The sequence below is a fragment of the Schistocerca nitens genome, chromosome 3 (genome assembly GCF_023898315.1).
Source record: "Schistocerca nitens isolate TAMUIC-IGC-003100 chromosome 3, iqSchNite1.1, whole genome shotgun sequence".
Classification (NCBI taxonomy): domain Eukaryota; kingdom Metazoa; phylum Arthropoda; class Insecta; order Orthoptera; family Acrididae; genus Schistocerca; species Schistocerca nitens.
The window spans coordinates 285,042,123-285,060,071 of NC_064616.1; the positions used below are offsets into that span (position 1 = coordinate 285,042,123).

Consider the following 17,949-nt stretch of genomic DNA (forward strand, 5'->3'; position numbering starts at 1 on the left):
TTCTTGTTTCCAGATATGGAACCATCCAGATGTTTTGTACTATTTTCTGAAAAAACGTGCTGGTGGTGAAGATGTGGATTTAGACTTAGATGAAGCAACTGCTGCAGCAGCTAATGTAGCACCTGGAACTCCCAGTAGCAACTCTGGAACTGCAACACAGCCGAGTTCTCCACGAGGACCACCAGCAAAGAGGGGACGAGTACGTGGAAATGCCAATCCTAACAGCCGTGCAAATAAACGTGATAAGAAGGTAAGTTTTTTCCTTTACCTGATAATTTTAGGTTGACGGAATCTGTAAAAGTTACAGAAAACTGTGTATCACTAAAATAATGTAGTTCATAGTGTGTGTTTGTAGTCGAATAATTCTGATTGGAGATAATTCTCATTTATTACAGAGTGTTTGTTGCACAATTTTAATTAGATTATAAGTTTAAGTTGCTCAGGATCATCTTCAGATCTAAGTAGATGCTTAGCAACCTGTCTTGTCTGTTCAGAACCACATATCAGATTACTCCAACATGTGGTTCTGAATAGAGAAGACAGTGCTGACACGGCTATTTAGACCTGTAGATGATCCTGAGCAACCAGCACATGTAATCTAATTAAAAGTGTGCAACTGAGACTGAACAGTAAATGAGAATTATTTTAAATACCAATGCAGTTGCTGATTCTCAAGGGACGAATATGTCAGCTGGAGTGAATTTTGATTGGATTCAAGGAAATACTGTGATTCATGTTTTTAAAGAACAGTCACTGTTATTGAACCAAAGTTTTTTTGCTCATGTGTTTAGAAAATCTTTTAAGTTGTTTGAATATGTGTTAACTGTAATAATCTGGCAGGAAGGAGGTGTATCAGTTTCCATAATTTGTGCTGACATTAAATGAGAGTTACCATTAATTTATAGTTTTAATGATTTATTTACTCTGTAGCTGGAGTTGCAATCAGTTACCGCATATGGGTTTGTGCATAGTGCCCTGTTCTACTATTTGCTAGCAGAAGGTGACTATTTATGCCTGCTTTAGATTTTAATGTGCATGTATTACTGTTGTTGCTGTTTTTAACTTAGTTTGGGTAAATTTCAACTCAAGTATCATATAGTATATGATTTCCTATCTCATGCAATAACTTTTTTTTAAAAAAAAAAAGGGCGGGGTGAGCAGCTAATTTGTTGGTTTTTGGACAAATGAAATTGTAATTTGGTTGCTTTCAGTCATATTTTTTAGTCATCAAAGGGAGGTAAATGTGTCACTTTGGAATTACGAATTAGTGTAAGGGCAGTCAAATGAAAATGAGACAGATGGAAAAAATCAAGTAAACTGTTTATGGTTTCAAAAGTAATTGCCAAAACTGTTAATACACTTATCCCACTTTGAGACAAGACAGTCAGTCTTTTCATGGAAAAATGTTTGCGCTTGCCTAATGTCTTTCTTCAGGGCTCAAAAATTATGGAAATCACATGGGGAGAGATTGGGATTGCATGGAGGATGTGGAAGTGCTTCCCAGTGAAACTTCTACAGCTTAGATGAAACAGCCTTGGCAACTTGCGGGTAGCATTACCTTGCAGCAGAAAGTTGCTCTCTGTGAACATCCCTTGGCCATTGGACTCAATGATACACTTCAATGTTTCGCAGTTCCACATCCTGCTGTGCATTAATTGTGGCACCGTGCTCCTGGAAATCAGTGAACAGCACTCCCTCACAGAACAAAACAATGTTGAGGTGGTCAGATGTCACTGAAAGATAGCAGCCAAGCGGGATATACTCATTTCATTACCCCTTCTGTCATTGCTACAGTGGATGCTGCCATCATAAATGACTGACAGCAGATGGTGGAAGTAATTCAGCTCATGTTGGGCATCAGTCATGGTACTACTGGTGCCAGCTGTTGTTTGTTCTGTGCAAATATGTGTGCATGTGACATACTGTGTTCTCCATACATAGCACAAACTTGGGCATGAATTTCACTTCCTGAGTGACCTTTCATAGTCAAAAACCACACTACATCTCACTGTTTCTCTTTTCTGGCCTCCACAGTGAAGTCAGATGCTGACCTCACGTTATCTAACAGACAAATGGCACAGCAGTGAATGTTCGTGCTGTTCCTTCCTAATTCCCAACAGAGGGCACTCCTATACACACACCTGCCTGCACTACCAACGAAAGCACTGTGCTCGTTATATTGTCCATCATGTTTTCATTTGACTGTCCCTTATACTTCACCTGTCACCACTGTGGCTAAAATGTAGAGTTCTTTTTTGTGCTGATCAGTTTTCAAATTGCTACCAAGTTGTCACAGTTGACATTTTCCATAAAAAATAAATGCAGTTCTGAGCTCTGGCCCTGTCAGGCCAGTTGGGCTCATCCTCTGCCGGTGGCATCATTGGATGTGGTATGGAGGCACATGGTGCAGCACACTGTTCTCCCAGTTGTCATCGGATTTCTTGACCTCGGAACCACAACTAATCGGTCCAGTAGCTCCTCAGCTAACCTCATAAGGCTGAGTGCACCCAATACCAGTCCTCCCACTGAGGAAAAATTCCTGGTGGTACCGGGAATTGAACAGGTGTTCCCTGTATATCAGTCAGCCTCGCTGACCACTCAGCTACGGAGGTGGACTGACATTTTCCATGATCTTCCTAAATCGGATTGGTGAATTTATGGATTGGTTCCTGTCAAAAGAGGACATATCCCATTTTATTCTCCATCATTGGCCAGTCTGAGTTCGTGCTTAGTCTCTTGGTGATGGGACTTTTAAACTGTGTGTTCTTACCCTGGTAGAAGTCTGTCATTAATGTATTGTAGACTGTTTCTTTGATGGAACTGAAAGAACTGACTCTTGTGTACCAACAACTGAAGGAAACCTTCACTGACATTTATCATGTGTTCAGTAGTGAAACCTGTGCTGCAGAATTGGAGTACTACGTGTTATACTGATATCCTGTTATTAATGTGTGTTGACCTGCACTTCAATTTTATATTGACAATCTGCAGCTGGCAGTGTTAAAAAAAGAACTGTTTGATCTGTATTCGTCATTTTTCCACATTTTTTGATCCATAGTTTTTTATGTAATGAGCTATAAGCTTTACTTCTCCATTTATATTCAGTTGTTACTATTTTCATGATATTTTACTTAATAAGAAATTGTACTTACATGAATTGTGGCTGTAATAGGTCGTAAATCCTATGCAACTAGTAAATATTATTGTGAAAAAAGTTATAAAAGTTGTGGGAAAGCATTTCTTGTTATGTTAATGAAGTTTTTATTTTCATTGCACAGGTTTGTTGATATGACTTCTGTGCATATTATTCATGAGAAAAGTATTATGCATTATTAATAATGTATTTTAAAACTGTTAGTAATGTATGTATGTTAAGCAGCACTGGAATGTGAAACGTAAAACTGTCTGGGTGTATAGATTACTCTGTTAAATTTTGGATGAACTGCCGAATGTATTTAAAATGCTTCCCGATGTTTCAGTGCAGAATATTCTGCCTAATTTCTGGTGAATACTGGCAAAAATACACTGAACTTGCCTTTATAAGACCCTGTTGGCATTTGCATTTGTACCCAGTTGTCTCTGTGCATGTGCTGCTTGAACACATGCACTTTTGCTGCGTATCAGTGTGTTGCATTGTGTAACATCTGTGGTGAAAGCTCACTTAATCAATATCAGATTAATCATCTTCACTGCATAAAATTGCAGTGAGGAATGAAACTGGAAGCCTCCATCTCAGTTGATAAGGGACTGAGACATCATTTTTCCTGCATAAGATTTGCTGCACTCACATGAAATCCTATAAACACTTGACTTTAGCAACTTGGCTTCGATAGATTCCAAAAATGTCAATTTTTGGTGGAGGATGGGAAATTACTTTAAACGTTTTTGGAAGGTGACCATTAACAGTCGTCAAGTAATGTATAAAATGTATGTTTGACCATCAGCTGCTCTTTTTTTTTTTTCAGTCACAGACCATCTTCACAGATTCTATTCAAAGATACAAAAAAATACATGTAGTATACAGGAAATTTTACAAATTTTTTTCCAAGGAAGTGTAAAATATACCTCGGTACTTACAGGGTTGAAACAGTTAAAGCCAAAACATCACATCTGTTATTACTTAAATAATGGTCACGTCACAGTATACCACACACGACTTTTAAAGGCAAACATACCACTAATGTGTGCAAACAGAGCAGCACTGAAGAGATCATCAGAGGGATAAGTCTTACAACTGTGCAAAATATTGAGGAGTTGGTCAAAGATCTTTAGAAAGTATTTTCGTCATATGGTACAAAAAATCTTGATAAGTTTCATGTTAAATAAAGGGGACTGGAGTATCTTTGGTGAACATCTTTGGTATAGCTTCACACGTAAAAAGAGAAAAGAAGCTGCTATCCCCAAAATGTAGAATAACATCACTCTTTCAATATAGGGTAGAAATCATTATAAAACCCTAATGTTAAACAGTAGCATAATCATTGCATATACTCGATGAAATGTAGATAATCAAATGTCAATTTTATCATAAACATACTGAAAATAATATCCATAACATAAAAAAGCCAAAATAGAGTGTTAAGAAATAGCTTGAAATATTTACCCCACATTCATATACATCTGAGCTACAGTAGTGAACCATTAAGGTAAAATATTGACTACATTTAGAGGAAAATGTCGTATGTAAGTAAAGGTTAGTTAACATGCTTAATTAGAAGCCCAGTATATCAGTAATACTAATACCATAAAGAAGGGGAGGAGGGTAAATAACCACAGCATAACCAATCGTATCCATAACCACAAAATAGTGGTAGTGATGAGTAACTTTCTTTGCCAAAGTAAAACTTTAGTTAAAAAGCATTATAGGCTCAGCCACTAAGGGTGTATTTTGAGAGGTAAATAGAAAAAAACTTTTCACCTAATCCAGGAAAGTGATTACTAAACTAAATATGTACTTGCATGTCTAGAGACATAAAAAACATTAAGCAGAATGTAGACCTCAGGCTACAGATGACTTATCTAATACATCATTTCATGAAAGTTACGCATATAATAGCATTTGACAATAACAGTTTTAATTAAGAAGGAAACATATGACCCACTGCTCATTTAAATGAGAACAACATCTCAGAGTAGAAGTCCATGTCAAATATAATAAAAGTTAAAAATAGAATCGTTGGATGTTTAACATACTAAATGTAAAGCAACAGGGGAGAAATTATAACCATTTTATAAAATATGATCTAATCAAATAGAAGCTACTGTAAATTTGTACCTTCAATGGAACATTGGCTCATAGGACCATGAGTTACGTTATAACTCCTGGAATAGCTGAATGCTATTCAATGGATTCGCAGTGAAATCTAACTTCTTCTGGAAAATGTTACAGTGAAAGCAAGAAATTAATTCTATACTACTTTTTAACACTGAAGACCTACACTATGTGATCAAAAGTATCTGGACACCTGGCTGAAAATAACTTACAAGATTGTGGTCCCATCCATCGGTAATGATCGAATTCAATATGCTGGTGGCCCACCCTTTGCCTTGATGGCAGCTTCCACTCTTGCAGGCATAGATTCAATCAGGTGCTGGAAGGTTTCGTGGGGAATGGCAGCCCATTTTTCTTAGAGTGCTGCACTGAGGAGAGGTATCGATGTCGGTTGGTGAGGCCTGGCACGAAGTCGGCATTCCAAAACATCTCAAAGGTGTTCTGTAGGATTGAGGTCAGGACTCTGTGCAGGCCCGTCCATTACAGGGACGTTACTGTCGTGTAACCACTCTGCCACAGGCCGTGCATTCTGAACAGGTGCTCGATCATATTGAAAGATGCAGTCACCATCCCCAAATTGCTGTTCAACATTGGGAAGCAAGGAGGTGTTTAAAACATCAATGTTGGCCTGTGCTGTGATAGTGCCACACAAAACAAGGGGTGCAAGCCCCCTCCATGAAAAACACGACCACACTGTAACACCACTGCCCCCTATATTACTGTTGGCACAGCACACACTGGCAGAGGACGTTCACCGGGCATTCGCCATACCCACACCCTGCCACTGGATCGCCACATAGTTGGTTGGTTTGGGGGATTAAAGGGACTAGACTGTGACGGTCATCGGTCCCTATCGCCACATAGTGTACCGTGATTTGTCACTCTACACAACGTTTTTCCACTGTTCAGTCGCCCAATGTTTACGCTCCTTACACCAAGCAAGGCATTGTTTGGCATTTAACGGCGTGATGTGTGGCTTATGAGCAGCCGCTCGACCATGAAATTCAAGTTTTCTCACCTCTTGCCTAACTGTCATAGTACTTTCAGTGGATCCTGATGCAGTTTGGAATTCCTGTGTGATGGTCTGGATACGTCTGCCTATTACACATTATGACCCTCTTCAACTGTCGGCAGTCTCTGTCAGTCAACAGACGAGTTCGGCCCTTACAATTTTGTGCTGTATGTGTCCCTTCATGTTTCCACTTGACTATCACATCAGAAACAGTGGACCTAGAGATGTTTAGGAGTGTGGAAATCTCGCGTACAGACGTATGACACAAGTGACGTCCAATCACCTGACCACATTTGAACTCCATGAGTTCTGCGGAGCACCCCATTCTGCTCTCTCACAATGTCTAATGACTACTGAGGTCACTGATATGGAGTACCTGGGAGTAGGTGGCAGCAAAATGCACGTGATATCAAAAATGTACGTTTTTGGGGGTGTCCGGATACTTTTAATCACATAGTGTTGTAATAATATTAATGAGGTACACATATACAATTGTATGTAATAAACTACAAGGGGGAAGGCGAGGTGTTGTATTTATGTCATTACGAGAACAGCAAAGGAGTAGACAGGGTACATTAATAGTGAGCCTGACAGCAAAGACTGTATGTGATGTAACATTGTATTATAAATAGTGTATTATAAGGAGGTATGACAACCCCCCACCCCGTTCTCTACTTTGAAACATGGTGTCCTCTAAAGGTGATCCCTTAGTTAGAGGGACTTGCTTTAAGCAGGCATACCTATCAGCTGATTTCAATCCAAAAAAGGTGCAGCTCTAACACCAACTACTACGGGAATTTTTCCATGAGTGATCCCAGCACCACCCACTACACTGTCAACTATAAGCTTTGCCAGCCTCCCCTTCACATACTTATTGAGGTGCAGGCCATGTCTAGTGAAACCCGATCTACTGATAGACTTACGTAACTGGGACCACTGAAATGTGACCCATGCCTTCTGCCATCAGTGCCCTCTCCAGCCCCATGTTAATGCACCTAAGAGCTGCATGAAGATGAGCCGATCATGATGCTGAAAGAGTTGCACAAAGTGCACATTAGTGCCACGAGTTTAAGTAGCTATCTTTACCAGGTCACCACCTACATAGTATTCCCCGTCCCTATCAAGACTATTCCCTGCTCCACCCACTGTAACTACCTGATCCTCTTTTGTAAAATTCGTACGTAACTCCCCTATGCTGTCAGTCACCTGAGCCAATGCTGCACTAGGCTTCGCAATGCTGGTGGCCTGGTACTCACTCCCCAACACTTCCTGCAGCTGCTGGCCCACACCTCTACTCTGTGAACTACCTAGCAGCAGAAACTTCTTCCTTCTGTTACACTTTGCAACTGACCTAGGCCTCCTTACTGCTGAACACTGTTGCAGGTTTCCTTCACCTACAGCTACAAGAGGCTCCTCTCCACTCAGTGCTGACACTTGGTCAAATCTATTGCATATACACAAAGTACAACTGTCTTAATACCTCCTCCTCCTCCTAGCTGCCTTCTTGCCAACTGCCATTTCCCATTCCCCAGCACCCATCACCCTCCTCTACCTATCTAGTTCCTTCTTTGCATATTGTAACTACACCTGAAGGGCACAGTTCTTATGCTCCTGCTCCTCTACCAACTTACTTCCACTACAGATTCTGCAGTCCCAGGAGAGGATCTCACTAGAATGCCCACTGGTTTCTCCATTGCATTCTCTCCAATGAAAATACTTCGAACAAATTCTACATCCAAAATGTTCATGTTTGTGAGATCGGCCAAATACAGCTCAGAGTTACATTGGACAGACGTTTATAGGATTCTGTTATTGGGGCAAATCTTATGTATGACAAACAACGTACATTGTTTAGATATGTGTCATTGACCACCAGTGGTGTAATTGCCTCCTCCAAGCCAGCAGATCTCCTATTAATGAACACTATTTCTGCTGGTCATTGAGTGAAATACAATGAAAAAAATATGTGCCCCATACGCCAAATTTTTGGAGCTCCATCATAAATGAATCAGTGAAAATATGACTGTCTCAGTCCCTTGTCAATTGGAATGGTGGCTTTCAGTTAAGAGTCTACACAGAATCCTGTAGATTTCACCACGAGGGCATGCAACACAGCGCACTGACAAGGAGCAGAAGGACTGTGCTCAAGCAGTGCATGCACAGTCACAACTGACTATACCACTTCACACATGTGTCAGGAGGATAGGTGAGCTTAGCATAGTTTTGCAAGTATTCACCTGAAGATGGCCAGAAGACTCTGTGCCAAAGTATCATGGCAATGAGCTACAGACATTTGGTAATTCACACAAAATTTCATAGAACAAGCATTAGAATACTTCCTCACAAACTGACATTATCATCTGATGGTGTCAATAATCTCAGTGAATTTTTTCACCACTGAAACTAATAGAATGAACACACATTACAAACGAGAATCTTATCATAATTGTATTATCTCTTGTTTTTCTCTTTTGTAGACCAGTGCAGCACAGCAAAATGTTGGTGGATCACCAAATAAACCAGCTGCATCTGTCACACCAAGTAGTACAGAAATCGGTAGTACAGACCCATCAAACTTGGGCTTGTCATCTGGAATTTCAGTCAGTGGTGCAGCACCATCTGACCACAAATCTCAGATGCAAGATCAACAACAACAACATCAACACCACCACCATCAGCAGCAGCAGCAGCAGCAGCAGCAGCAACAACAACACCACCAACAACACCAACAACAGCTGCAGCAGCAACAACAGCAACAGCAGCAGCAGCAGCAACAACAGCAACAACATCATCAACAACAGCAACAGCAGCAGCAGCTTCATAATCAGAACTTTGCCATGATGGGGCATGCGAACCAGAACCAGTCCTTTGTAAATGACCATAGTGGCTCCTATCACGATATGCAGTACCATAATTCTAGTCATAATGTTACGCATTCTTATGGTTCACAGGGAAACTATGGAGTTACAGAATTTGGGCCCAATGCAACTAATGCATCATTTGGAAACTTTGTCAAGACTGCCTACAATAACTGCCCTGATCAAGGAAATACTGCTGTGTCTTATGCAAATAACCCAGGTGTATCATATTACCAGACGAATAGTTCTAGTCAGACTTCAACATTCAGCTCACCATACTACTCGCATGCACCAGGCCAACAGAACACTAGTGGTAATTCATACCACTGTAGTTCTAACACAGCAGGGTCAACGTATTGGCAAAATACTCAGCCAAATTACTTCCAACAGAATAATCAGAGTCAGTATTATGGTACAGGGAACACAGATAATAATATTTATGGAACATCTAATAATTCTCAATACTTTTTAGGCTCCAGTTATACTGATACAGTGAATGGGGACCGTTATATGACCCAAGGAAACTCAGATCGTGACAGAAATATGTATTTTATGGGAGAAAGTGACCAAATGGTAATGCAGGTTCCAACTCAAACATCACAAAACCAAATGAGAGATTTGCGGAATGGCGTGGGTAGTTCATTAGACATGAATGTTCAGAATCAAGTAATGAACTCAGTCACTTCTGTTAATAATAATTCAAACCAGATTGCAAATATTGGTGGCCCACAGCCCCTTATGAGGAATCAGAGCAGTCAACTTTCTAGTCAGACACAAGGTGATGGATCACAAAATTTTATGCAGAATCAGCAAAATCAAATGACTACCCAGCCCCAATTAAATGTTTCCCATAACGGACAGAATCAAATGAATTCACTTGGTTTAACAGGGAGTATAAATAGTACAATTGGAACAATGCAGATGCAAATGAGAAACCAATTGAATCAAATGACAAATCAAAGCCAGATCACCAATATGCAAATGCAGATGCAGATGCAAATTCAGATGGTTAATTTACAAAATCAAGGTACGAACCAAAACCAAATGAATAACTTTCAAAATCAAGCAGGATGTCAACAAAATCAGACAAGTCAACAGAATCAAATGGGAATGCACCAGATGCTAAATCAACAGCAGCAGGTAATACCACAAACAGAGAATCATCAAAATATGTCAAATATTCATCCAAATATGGTTGGTGGTCAACAGCATCAGATTATCCCACAACAGCAAATTGTATCACAACAGATTGGTGGTCAGCAGAACCAAAGTGGACAACAAACACAAGTTGGACAGATTAGTCAGTCTGGGCAGCAAACACATGTGAGTCACCAACAGACCCAGCCGATGAACCGGCAAACCCAAGAAAATATGCAGTCACAATTATCACCATCTGTGTCTCAGTTGGAAACACACCACCTCCAGTCTGGTTCTCAACAGAACCTCACTAATCATGAAACGAATCGCCAGGTGCCCTTAGCTACACATCAGGTAGGAAATCCTCAGTCTCAAACTGCAACCCATATGAGTTCACAAGTTTCAGAGATATCAAATCATTTGGGATCTCAGCAGCCCCAGATGTCAAATCAGATGGGATCTCAGCAGCCTCAGATGCCAAGTCAAATTGGATCACAGCATTCACAGATGCAGCCAAATGTTGGACTACAGCAGAATCAAGGAATGTCTCAAATTGGGAGTCTACAGCCTCAGGTGTCACCTCAACTAGGATCACAGCAAGTGCAACCATCACCACAGATTATAGTCCAACAGTCCCAGATGATGTCTCAGTTGGAGAGTCATCAATCACAGATTTCATCTCAGAGGCAACCCCATCATTCCCAGTCACATTCACAAGTTGGATCACAGCATTCCCAGATGCTTCAGAAAATGGGACCACAACATTTGCAAGTGCCAATGCAAATGGGACATCAGCATTGTCAGATATCATCCTCACAGATGGGGCATCAGATTTTGCAGATGGGAACTCAGCACTCCCAGATGCCACATGAAGCAAGTTCCCATAATGTACAGATGTCGTCTCAGATTGGATCTCAGCAGACTCATATGCAGTCTCAAATGGCATCTCAGCAATCACAGGTGCCTCCCCATTTAGGTACTTCAAAAACCCTCATATTAACACAGTCGGTGTCTCAGCAGTCATCACATTCTGAAATGGGTTCTAGGCAAACCCAAATGACATCTGAGATCGAAGAACTGAATTCTCGAATAGTTTCAGAAATAGGATCTACTCAGTCTCAGAATAATCCAGAGATGGGGCAACAGCAGTCACAAACAACTTCTGAAACTGAATCTCACCAAACTCAAGGCCCATCTCAGTTTGGACAACGTGAGCTACAGATGCCAACACAGATGGGTTCAAAGCAGTCCCATATGCCATCCCTGGATCCCCAGCAGCACCAGGTACAGTCTCAGGCTGGATCGCAGCAGTCTAATTTGTCTCCACAGTCAGATCTGAAGCAGTCTCATGTGGCTCCAGGAGTGGGATCTCAACAGTCACAAATGGTATCTGAGCATTCTCAGGTTTCTTCTCAGATGGGATCTCATTACTCACAAGTATCTCATATGACATCTCAGCAAACACAGCTATCTTTACATGCAGCGTCTCAGCAACAGCATGCCCCCACTCAGGCAGAAAATGAGCAGTCACAGATGCATACACATACTGTTCAGAATTCTCTGGTTCACTCTCAGATTGGAAATCAACAGACGCTGGCACCTCAACAATCTCAGAAATCATCTCATATTGGAAATCAGCAAATGGAACGACAGAATCAGGTTTCATGTCATATGGGAGCTCAGTTTACCCAGATACTTCCCCATCCAAGTGATCAGCAGTCCCAGCTGCTACCTCGGCCAGATTCACAGTCACAAATGTTACCTCAAATGGTATCTCAACATACGCAAGTGCAATCTCAAACAGTGCAACAGAATTTACAGGGTCATCAAATGGGACCCCAGAGCACTCAAATTTCACATCAGATGGGACCCCAGAATACACAGATGCCACATCAAGTTGCTCCACAAAACTCCCAGATCCCACACCAAATGGGATCTCAAAGTAATCAACTGCAACAGCAGATGGGATCACAGAATTCTGAAGTATCACATCAGATTGGCTCTCAGAGCTCACAGATGTTACATCAGAACTCACAGATGTCACATCAGCTTGGATCTCAAAACTGCCAAGTTCCACACCACATGGGACATCAGACCTGCCAGATGTCTCATAATATGACAACACAAAACTCCCAAATGCAGCATCAGATGGCATCTCAGAACACACAAATCTCGCATCAGACGAGAGGTCAGAACCCCCAGACATCAAACCTGTCAGGTGCTCAGAACACCCAACTAATACATCACATGGGATCGCAGAACATGCAAGGGTCACATCAGATGATGCCTCAAAATACTCAGTCAAATCTTCAGATGGGACATCAGAATTCTCAAATGCCACCACAGATGGTATCTCAGAATTCCCACATGCATCATCATATAGGATCTGTTAATTCCCAGTTGCCTCCTCAGCTGGGGTCTCATAATTCACACGCAGCTCCCCAGATGCAACCTCAGGATGGACAACCTCCACATCAGATGATGCTTCAGGATTCCCAAATGTCACATCCAATGGGGCACCAGGACTCCCAGGTGTCACATCAGATGAGAGCTCAAGACACTCAGTTGCCACATCAGATGAGACCGCAGGATATTCAAACAGCACACCAGGTAGGCCCTCAGGAGTCACAGATGACACATCAGTTGCAGCCTCAGAACTCGCAGGTACCAAATCATATGGGACTTCAGGAACCGTGTGTGGCACATCATGTGGGATCTCAGAATTCTCAGCTGCAGCTTCAAATGGGACTACAGAGCTCTCAGTCATCACATCTCAGTGGATCTCAGAATGCAGAGACACCTTGTCAGACTATGCCCCAGCACACTCAGCAGTCCCAACCTGTAGGTCCTCAGAATTCTATGTCATCACATTCAGGAGGACCACAGAACACTCAACAGCTGCAGCAAGTGGGATCTCAAAACTCCCAGGTGCCTCATCAGGGAGCCTGTCAGGATTCGCAGATTTCACACAGTATGAGTCCTGAGGACCCACAGCTGCCATCCGATATTGATTCTGAGGATTCTCAGCTGCCAGCTTTAATGGGACATCAGAATTCGAAGATGACATCTAATACAGGGTCTCATCACTCACAAATGATTTCAAATATTGAATCTCAGTCTTCGAAGATACCAGGAACACAGCATGGTTCTGTGGCTACACAAGTTGGGTGTCAGAATCCTCAAACATTATCTCAGAGGGCAGTGCAAGATGGGGACACCGGACCGAAGATGACCTCACAGTTGTCTCAGGCTGCTATTCAGATGTCCTCTCAGCATTCTCACATGCAACTTTTGATGAATTCTCAGCAGTCACAAATCACACCATTAATGAACTGTCAACAGTCACTACATATTACCACCCCAGAACCTCAAATGAGCTCTCAGGTATCATCACAGCAAGTACAGTTGCAACAGGTGGGATCACAGCCATCACAAATGTCATCTCACCTGACAACACAGCAGTGCCAACTAACAGAAATTGTTCAACAACATTCTCAAATAGAATTTGAGCCAGCTCAGTTGACATCACAGGTGGGATCTGATCAGTCATGTATTACATCAGAGGTCAGATCTCAACAGGATCAGTCACTGGCCCCTATGACATGTCAGCAACCTGCAAATAGTAACCAGAGAGAACTGGAGACAGAAGTCCAGGAAGGCTCCCAACATCATCAACAGCTTGAATCTCAGGAAGCTCCAGTGACACAGCAGACTGGAACACTGCAGAATCGGACAACGCTCGATATGACGAAATGCCAGTCTCCCAGTGCATCTGAAATGGGATCGCAGATGTCTCAAGCAGACTCTCAGCTGCCTCCAGTGGAATCAAATATGCATGGAAGACTAGGACAAATTGCTTCTCACCAATCTAATGGAGCAACTCAGACTGGAACCCACTCTTCCCAAATATCACAACAAATAACAGAATCAGAGTCACAGATGTTAAAACTTGCATCACATTCTAGCATGAAAACTCAATTAGATAACCACCAGCATAGAATAATATCTGAGTCACAACAGCACAATCCAGTGGAAAGCCAGCAGTGCCAAAGGCAGGAACAGACATCACCACTTATGGGGGCATTTGTAGATGCTCAGCAGCCTGAAATGACACCTCAAGCTGAGGGTCAGCAGTCCCAGGCAAGTAGTCAAATTCTGCAGCCTCTAACAAGTCATCAAAGAATGGCAGATAATGAACACTGTACAGAATTACCAACAGGCCAACATTCCCAAGGAACTCAAGTAGATACACAAAACTGTGTTAGAAACCAAAGCAACCAGACTTCGCAGTTATGTGAAAAACCACTAGCAGATACTCACCTTAGTCAGATGTCACAAATTGAAACACATATTTTCCAGCAAACCCAGTTGGAGAGCCAAGTGAACCAGCATCAGTACACGTGTCAGCAGTCTAACACAAACCAGCAGCAGCCTCACGTTGATATGCAAATGGGGCATCATTCACATATGGGAAATTACATGAACCAGCAGACGTCACTGGAAAATCTGTCTAATTCTGATAACCCTATGAATTGTCAACCAAATCTGAATCAGCATTCACAGGTGGGAACACAGACAGGCCTCCAATCACAAGCTGAGTCACAAGAAGCCATATCTGTTGATCAGAATACACATTCAGTGAACCAGAAGTCTCAAGTGTGTGACAATCAGTCCCCCACACACACGCAGCAGCATCAAGAAGGGACTCAGACCCAGCAGCAAACTGATCACTGTGAGCCACTTGCCGGACTGCACATACCTCTGCAGGTGAACAGTCAGCAACAGCAGCAGCAGCAGCCGCAGCAGCCTGTGCCACCACCACCACCTGGCCACCCGAGTGAGGAACAAAATCAGAGGACTATTCAGCAGTCAGCAGTGGGCAGTCAGGTTAATCAGTCTCAACAACATACTGGCTCCAGCACAGAAAACATTGTACCACCTGGGCAACAAAGTCAAGCTGTAGGCCAATCTAGTCTGGTAACTGGAAACCAGGAAAAATCCATGCAGAACCAGCAAGATGAAAATTCACATCACGACAATTGTGCGACACCTCAATTGCACTTAAGTGGGTCAGACTGTGAGTTGATTAATTTGGAAACTCAGATACTTCAAAGTAATCAGTTTTCAGTTCAAAATCACAGTAAAGTAACAGAGGTAGAGAATTTGCAGAATGTCATCATAAGTGACCATCAGATAAGCAATGAAAATGGAATTGTCACAAGCCAGATGGGTCAGATACAAGGTTTTAATGATAAAATTACAAGTGTGCAAAACTCACAGGAAACCTCTGACAAATTATCCAGCAAGACTCAAGATTGCCAGTCAGAGATAGAATCTATAAAAAATCATTCTGGAACTGAAAGTCAAGGAAATGTTGAAAACTGTACAACTCATTTAGATAATATCGTAGCAAAAAATGCTGGTAACAGCATTACTAATGCACAGGAAGTTGTGGGAGACCTTGCACACAGTGTAAGTAATGAGGCATCAGATGAAAGGAAAGATATGTCAACAAATTTAAATAGTAAACTTTTGCCCCCATATTCTGAATGTCCAGATCAAAGTAATGATTTGAATGACATACAGTCACTGTATTGTGATCATTCGTCTGTTGCTGGGATAGAACAAAATCGTCACATAGAAGATACCAACGCATTGAACTCCAGTGTGCATTCTGAAGTTAGCTGTCATAACAGTAGTAGTAGCAGCAGTAGCAGCAGCAGCAGTAGCAGCAGTGGTACCTTAAGCAGTACAAGTCTTGACACTAATAGCAGTAATGGTAGTAAACTGATACAAACTAGCACTAATGCTGCAAATTTTATCGATTTGAAGATTTGTGAAAATAACAGCCCTGTGTTCAATTCGACATCAGCAGAGCAATCATTTTGTGAAGAGACACTAAAACAAGAAACTAAGGATCTGATGTTTCCAGACTTCCACTCTACATCTGGTAGTATTTTCAATCAGTTTGCAACTACACTTTCACCTACACTTTCACCTTGTGCTCAGACATGTGATAAATCTTTGAATCAGTGGGGACAGCAGAGAAATGATGTTTGTGATGGAGAAAGACTGGTTGGTGGTGACGTTGAGAAGCAGTCTTCCAGTTCTGATAAGACACCCACGACAGAGAATTCTTCCACTATTCAATCATCGGATAAAGTTGTTGACAGTAGTGGACCAATTAATACCCAAAGCGAAAATAATTGTTCACCAGTTACCAAATGTGAATTGAAAACTGAATCTGAAGAATGTTTCAGAAATAAGAGCCCATATTCTGAAATAAAGTTTAGTGATATGTGTTCTAAAGACAGTCTACTAAAGCATGAAACAATAGGGACAGAATACTCAAAGCTAAAAATGGAAGGTAATATAAATGAAATGAAGCAAGCATCTGATGATATTGCAACTAAACTGAAGATTGAAAATGATGATTCTCATACTACAGTTGATAGTTCCTCCCACAGCAAATTGCCCATAGCAAATACTGGTGTTTTGGAGAAAGGAAAGGAAAGTGAGAAAGGGAATGAAAAACAATCCAGTAACTTTGATACTTCTTCCAAGAAGGACTGTGGTGGCGAAGGTGAGAATAAGGAGAAGCAGAGTGAACCAACTGAAAAGTCAACGGAACCAGAAAATGGTGAAATTGGACCAGTCCAAGGCACGTACATGCCAGATGCAGCAAAAATGACCGAGTCTGCCTTAGGAAGAAGCTTTAAAGATGATCCTGGCATTCCTTATGACTGGGTGAGTTATTTGAAAATTTTTATGTAGTAATTAAGTTGGATAAAAAAAATTGCTTGCAACTTTAGTGACAAGATGTGTTACATCACTTGTGTGACTATTTTATCACCACAAGAAATGGGATCTGTTCTGGTTGTTGTGGCCGTCATGTTCAGTATGAAGACTTGTTTGACATAGCCCTCCATGGTATTCTATCCTGTGTTAGACTCTTCATCTCTGCATAACCACTGCAACCTACATCCATTTGAACCTGCTTGCTGTATTGAAGCTTTGGTCTCCTCCTACAATGTTTACCTCCTCACACTTTCTTCTGTCACCGAACTGACAATTTATTGATGACTCAGGATGTGTCTTATCAACCAATCCCTTCTTTTAATCAGGTTGTGCCATAAAATTATTTTTTCATCCTCATTTGTTGTTCGATCTACCCATCTAATCTTCAGCATTCTTCCGTAACCTCACATTTGAAAAGCTTCTACTCTCATCTCATGTGAACTGTTTGTCTTCCACATTTCACTTCAATACAAGCCTACTCCGCAGACAGATACCTTCAGAAAAGACTTCCTAGCCCGTGTATTGATATCAGATGTAAACAAATTTGTTTTTCAGAAATGCTTTTCTTACTGTTGAAATTTAGAGTTTATATTCTCTCTACTTTGGCCATCACCAGTTATTTAGCTGCCCAAACAGCAACACTGTATTCTACCTTTAATGTCTTTGTGTCCTAATGTAATTCCCTCAGGATCACTTGATTTCATTTGACTGCATTCCATTACTCTTCTTTTTTATGTTGATTTTGTAAATTCTTTTTAAGGCACTATCCATTCTATTCAGCTGCTCTTCTGATTCGGACAGAATTGTAATGTCATCAGCAAACCTTTTAAGTTTTTATTTCTTCTCCTGGAACTTTCATTTGGTTTCCAAAT

The 17,949-nt window shown here is 41.4% G+C and overlaps 1 protein-coding gene across 1 annotated transcript in view; it reads left to right on the plus strand.

The window, feature by feature from the left end:
* LOC126249181 (uncharacterized) overlaps positions 1-17,949 on the plus strand; it is a 511,658-nt gene that overhangs the window by 386,567 nt on the left and 107,142 nt on the right. The window contains exons 14-15 of the mRNA XM_049950836.1: positions 14-250; positions 8,762-17,026. Coding sequence (XP_049806793.1) covers positions 14-250; positions 8,762-17,026 — 8,502 coding nt within the window. The remainder of the gene's footprint in view (positions 1-13; positions 251-8,761; positions 17,027-17,949) is intronic.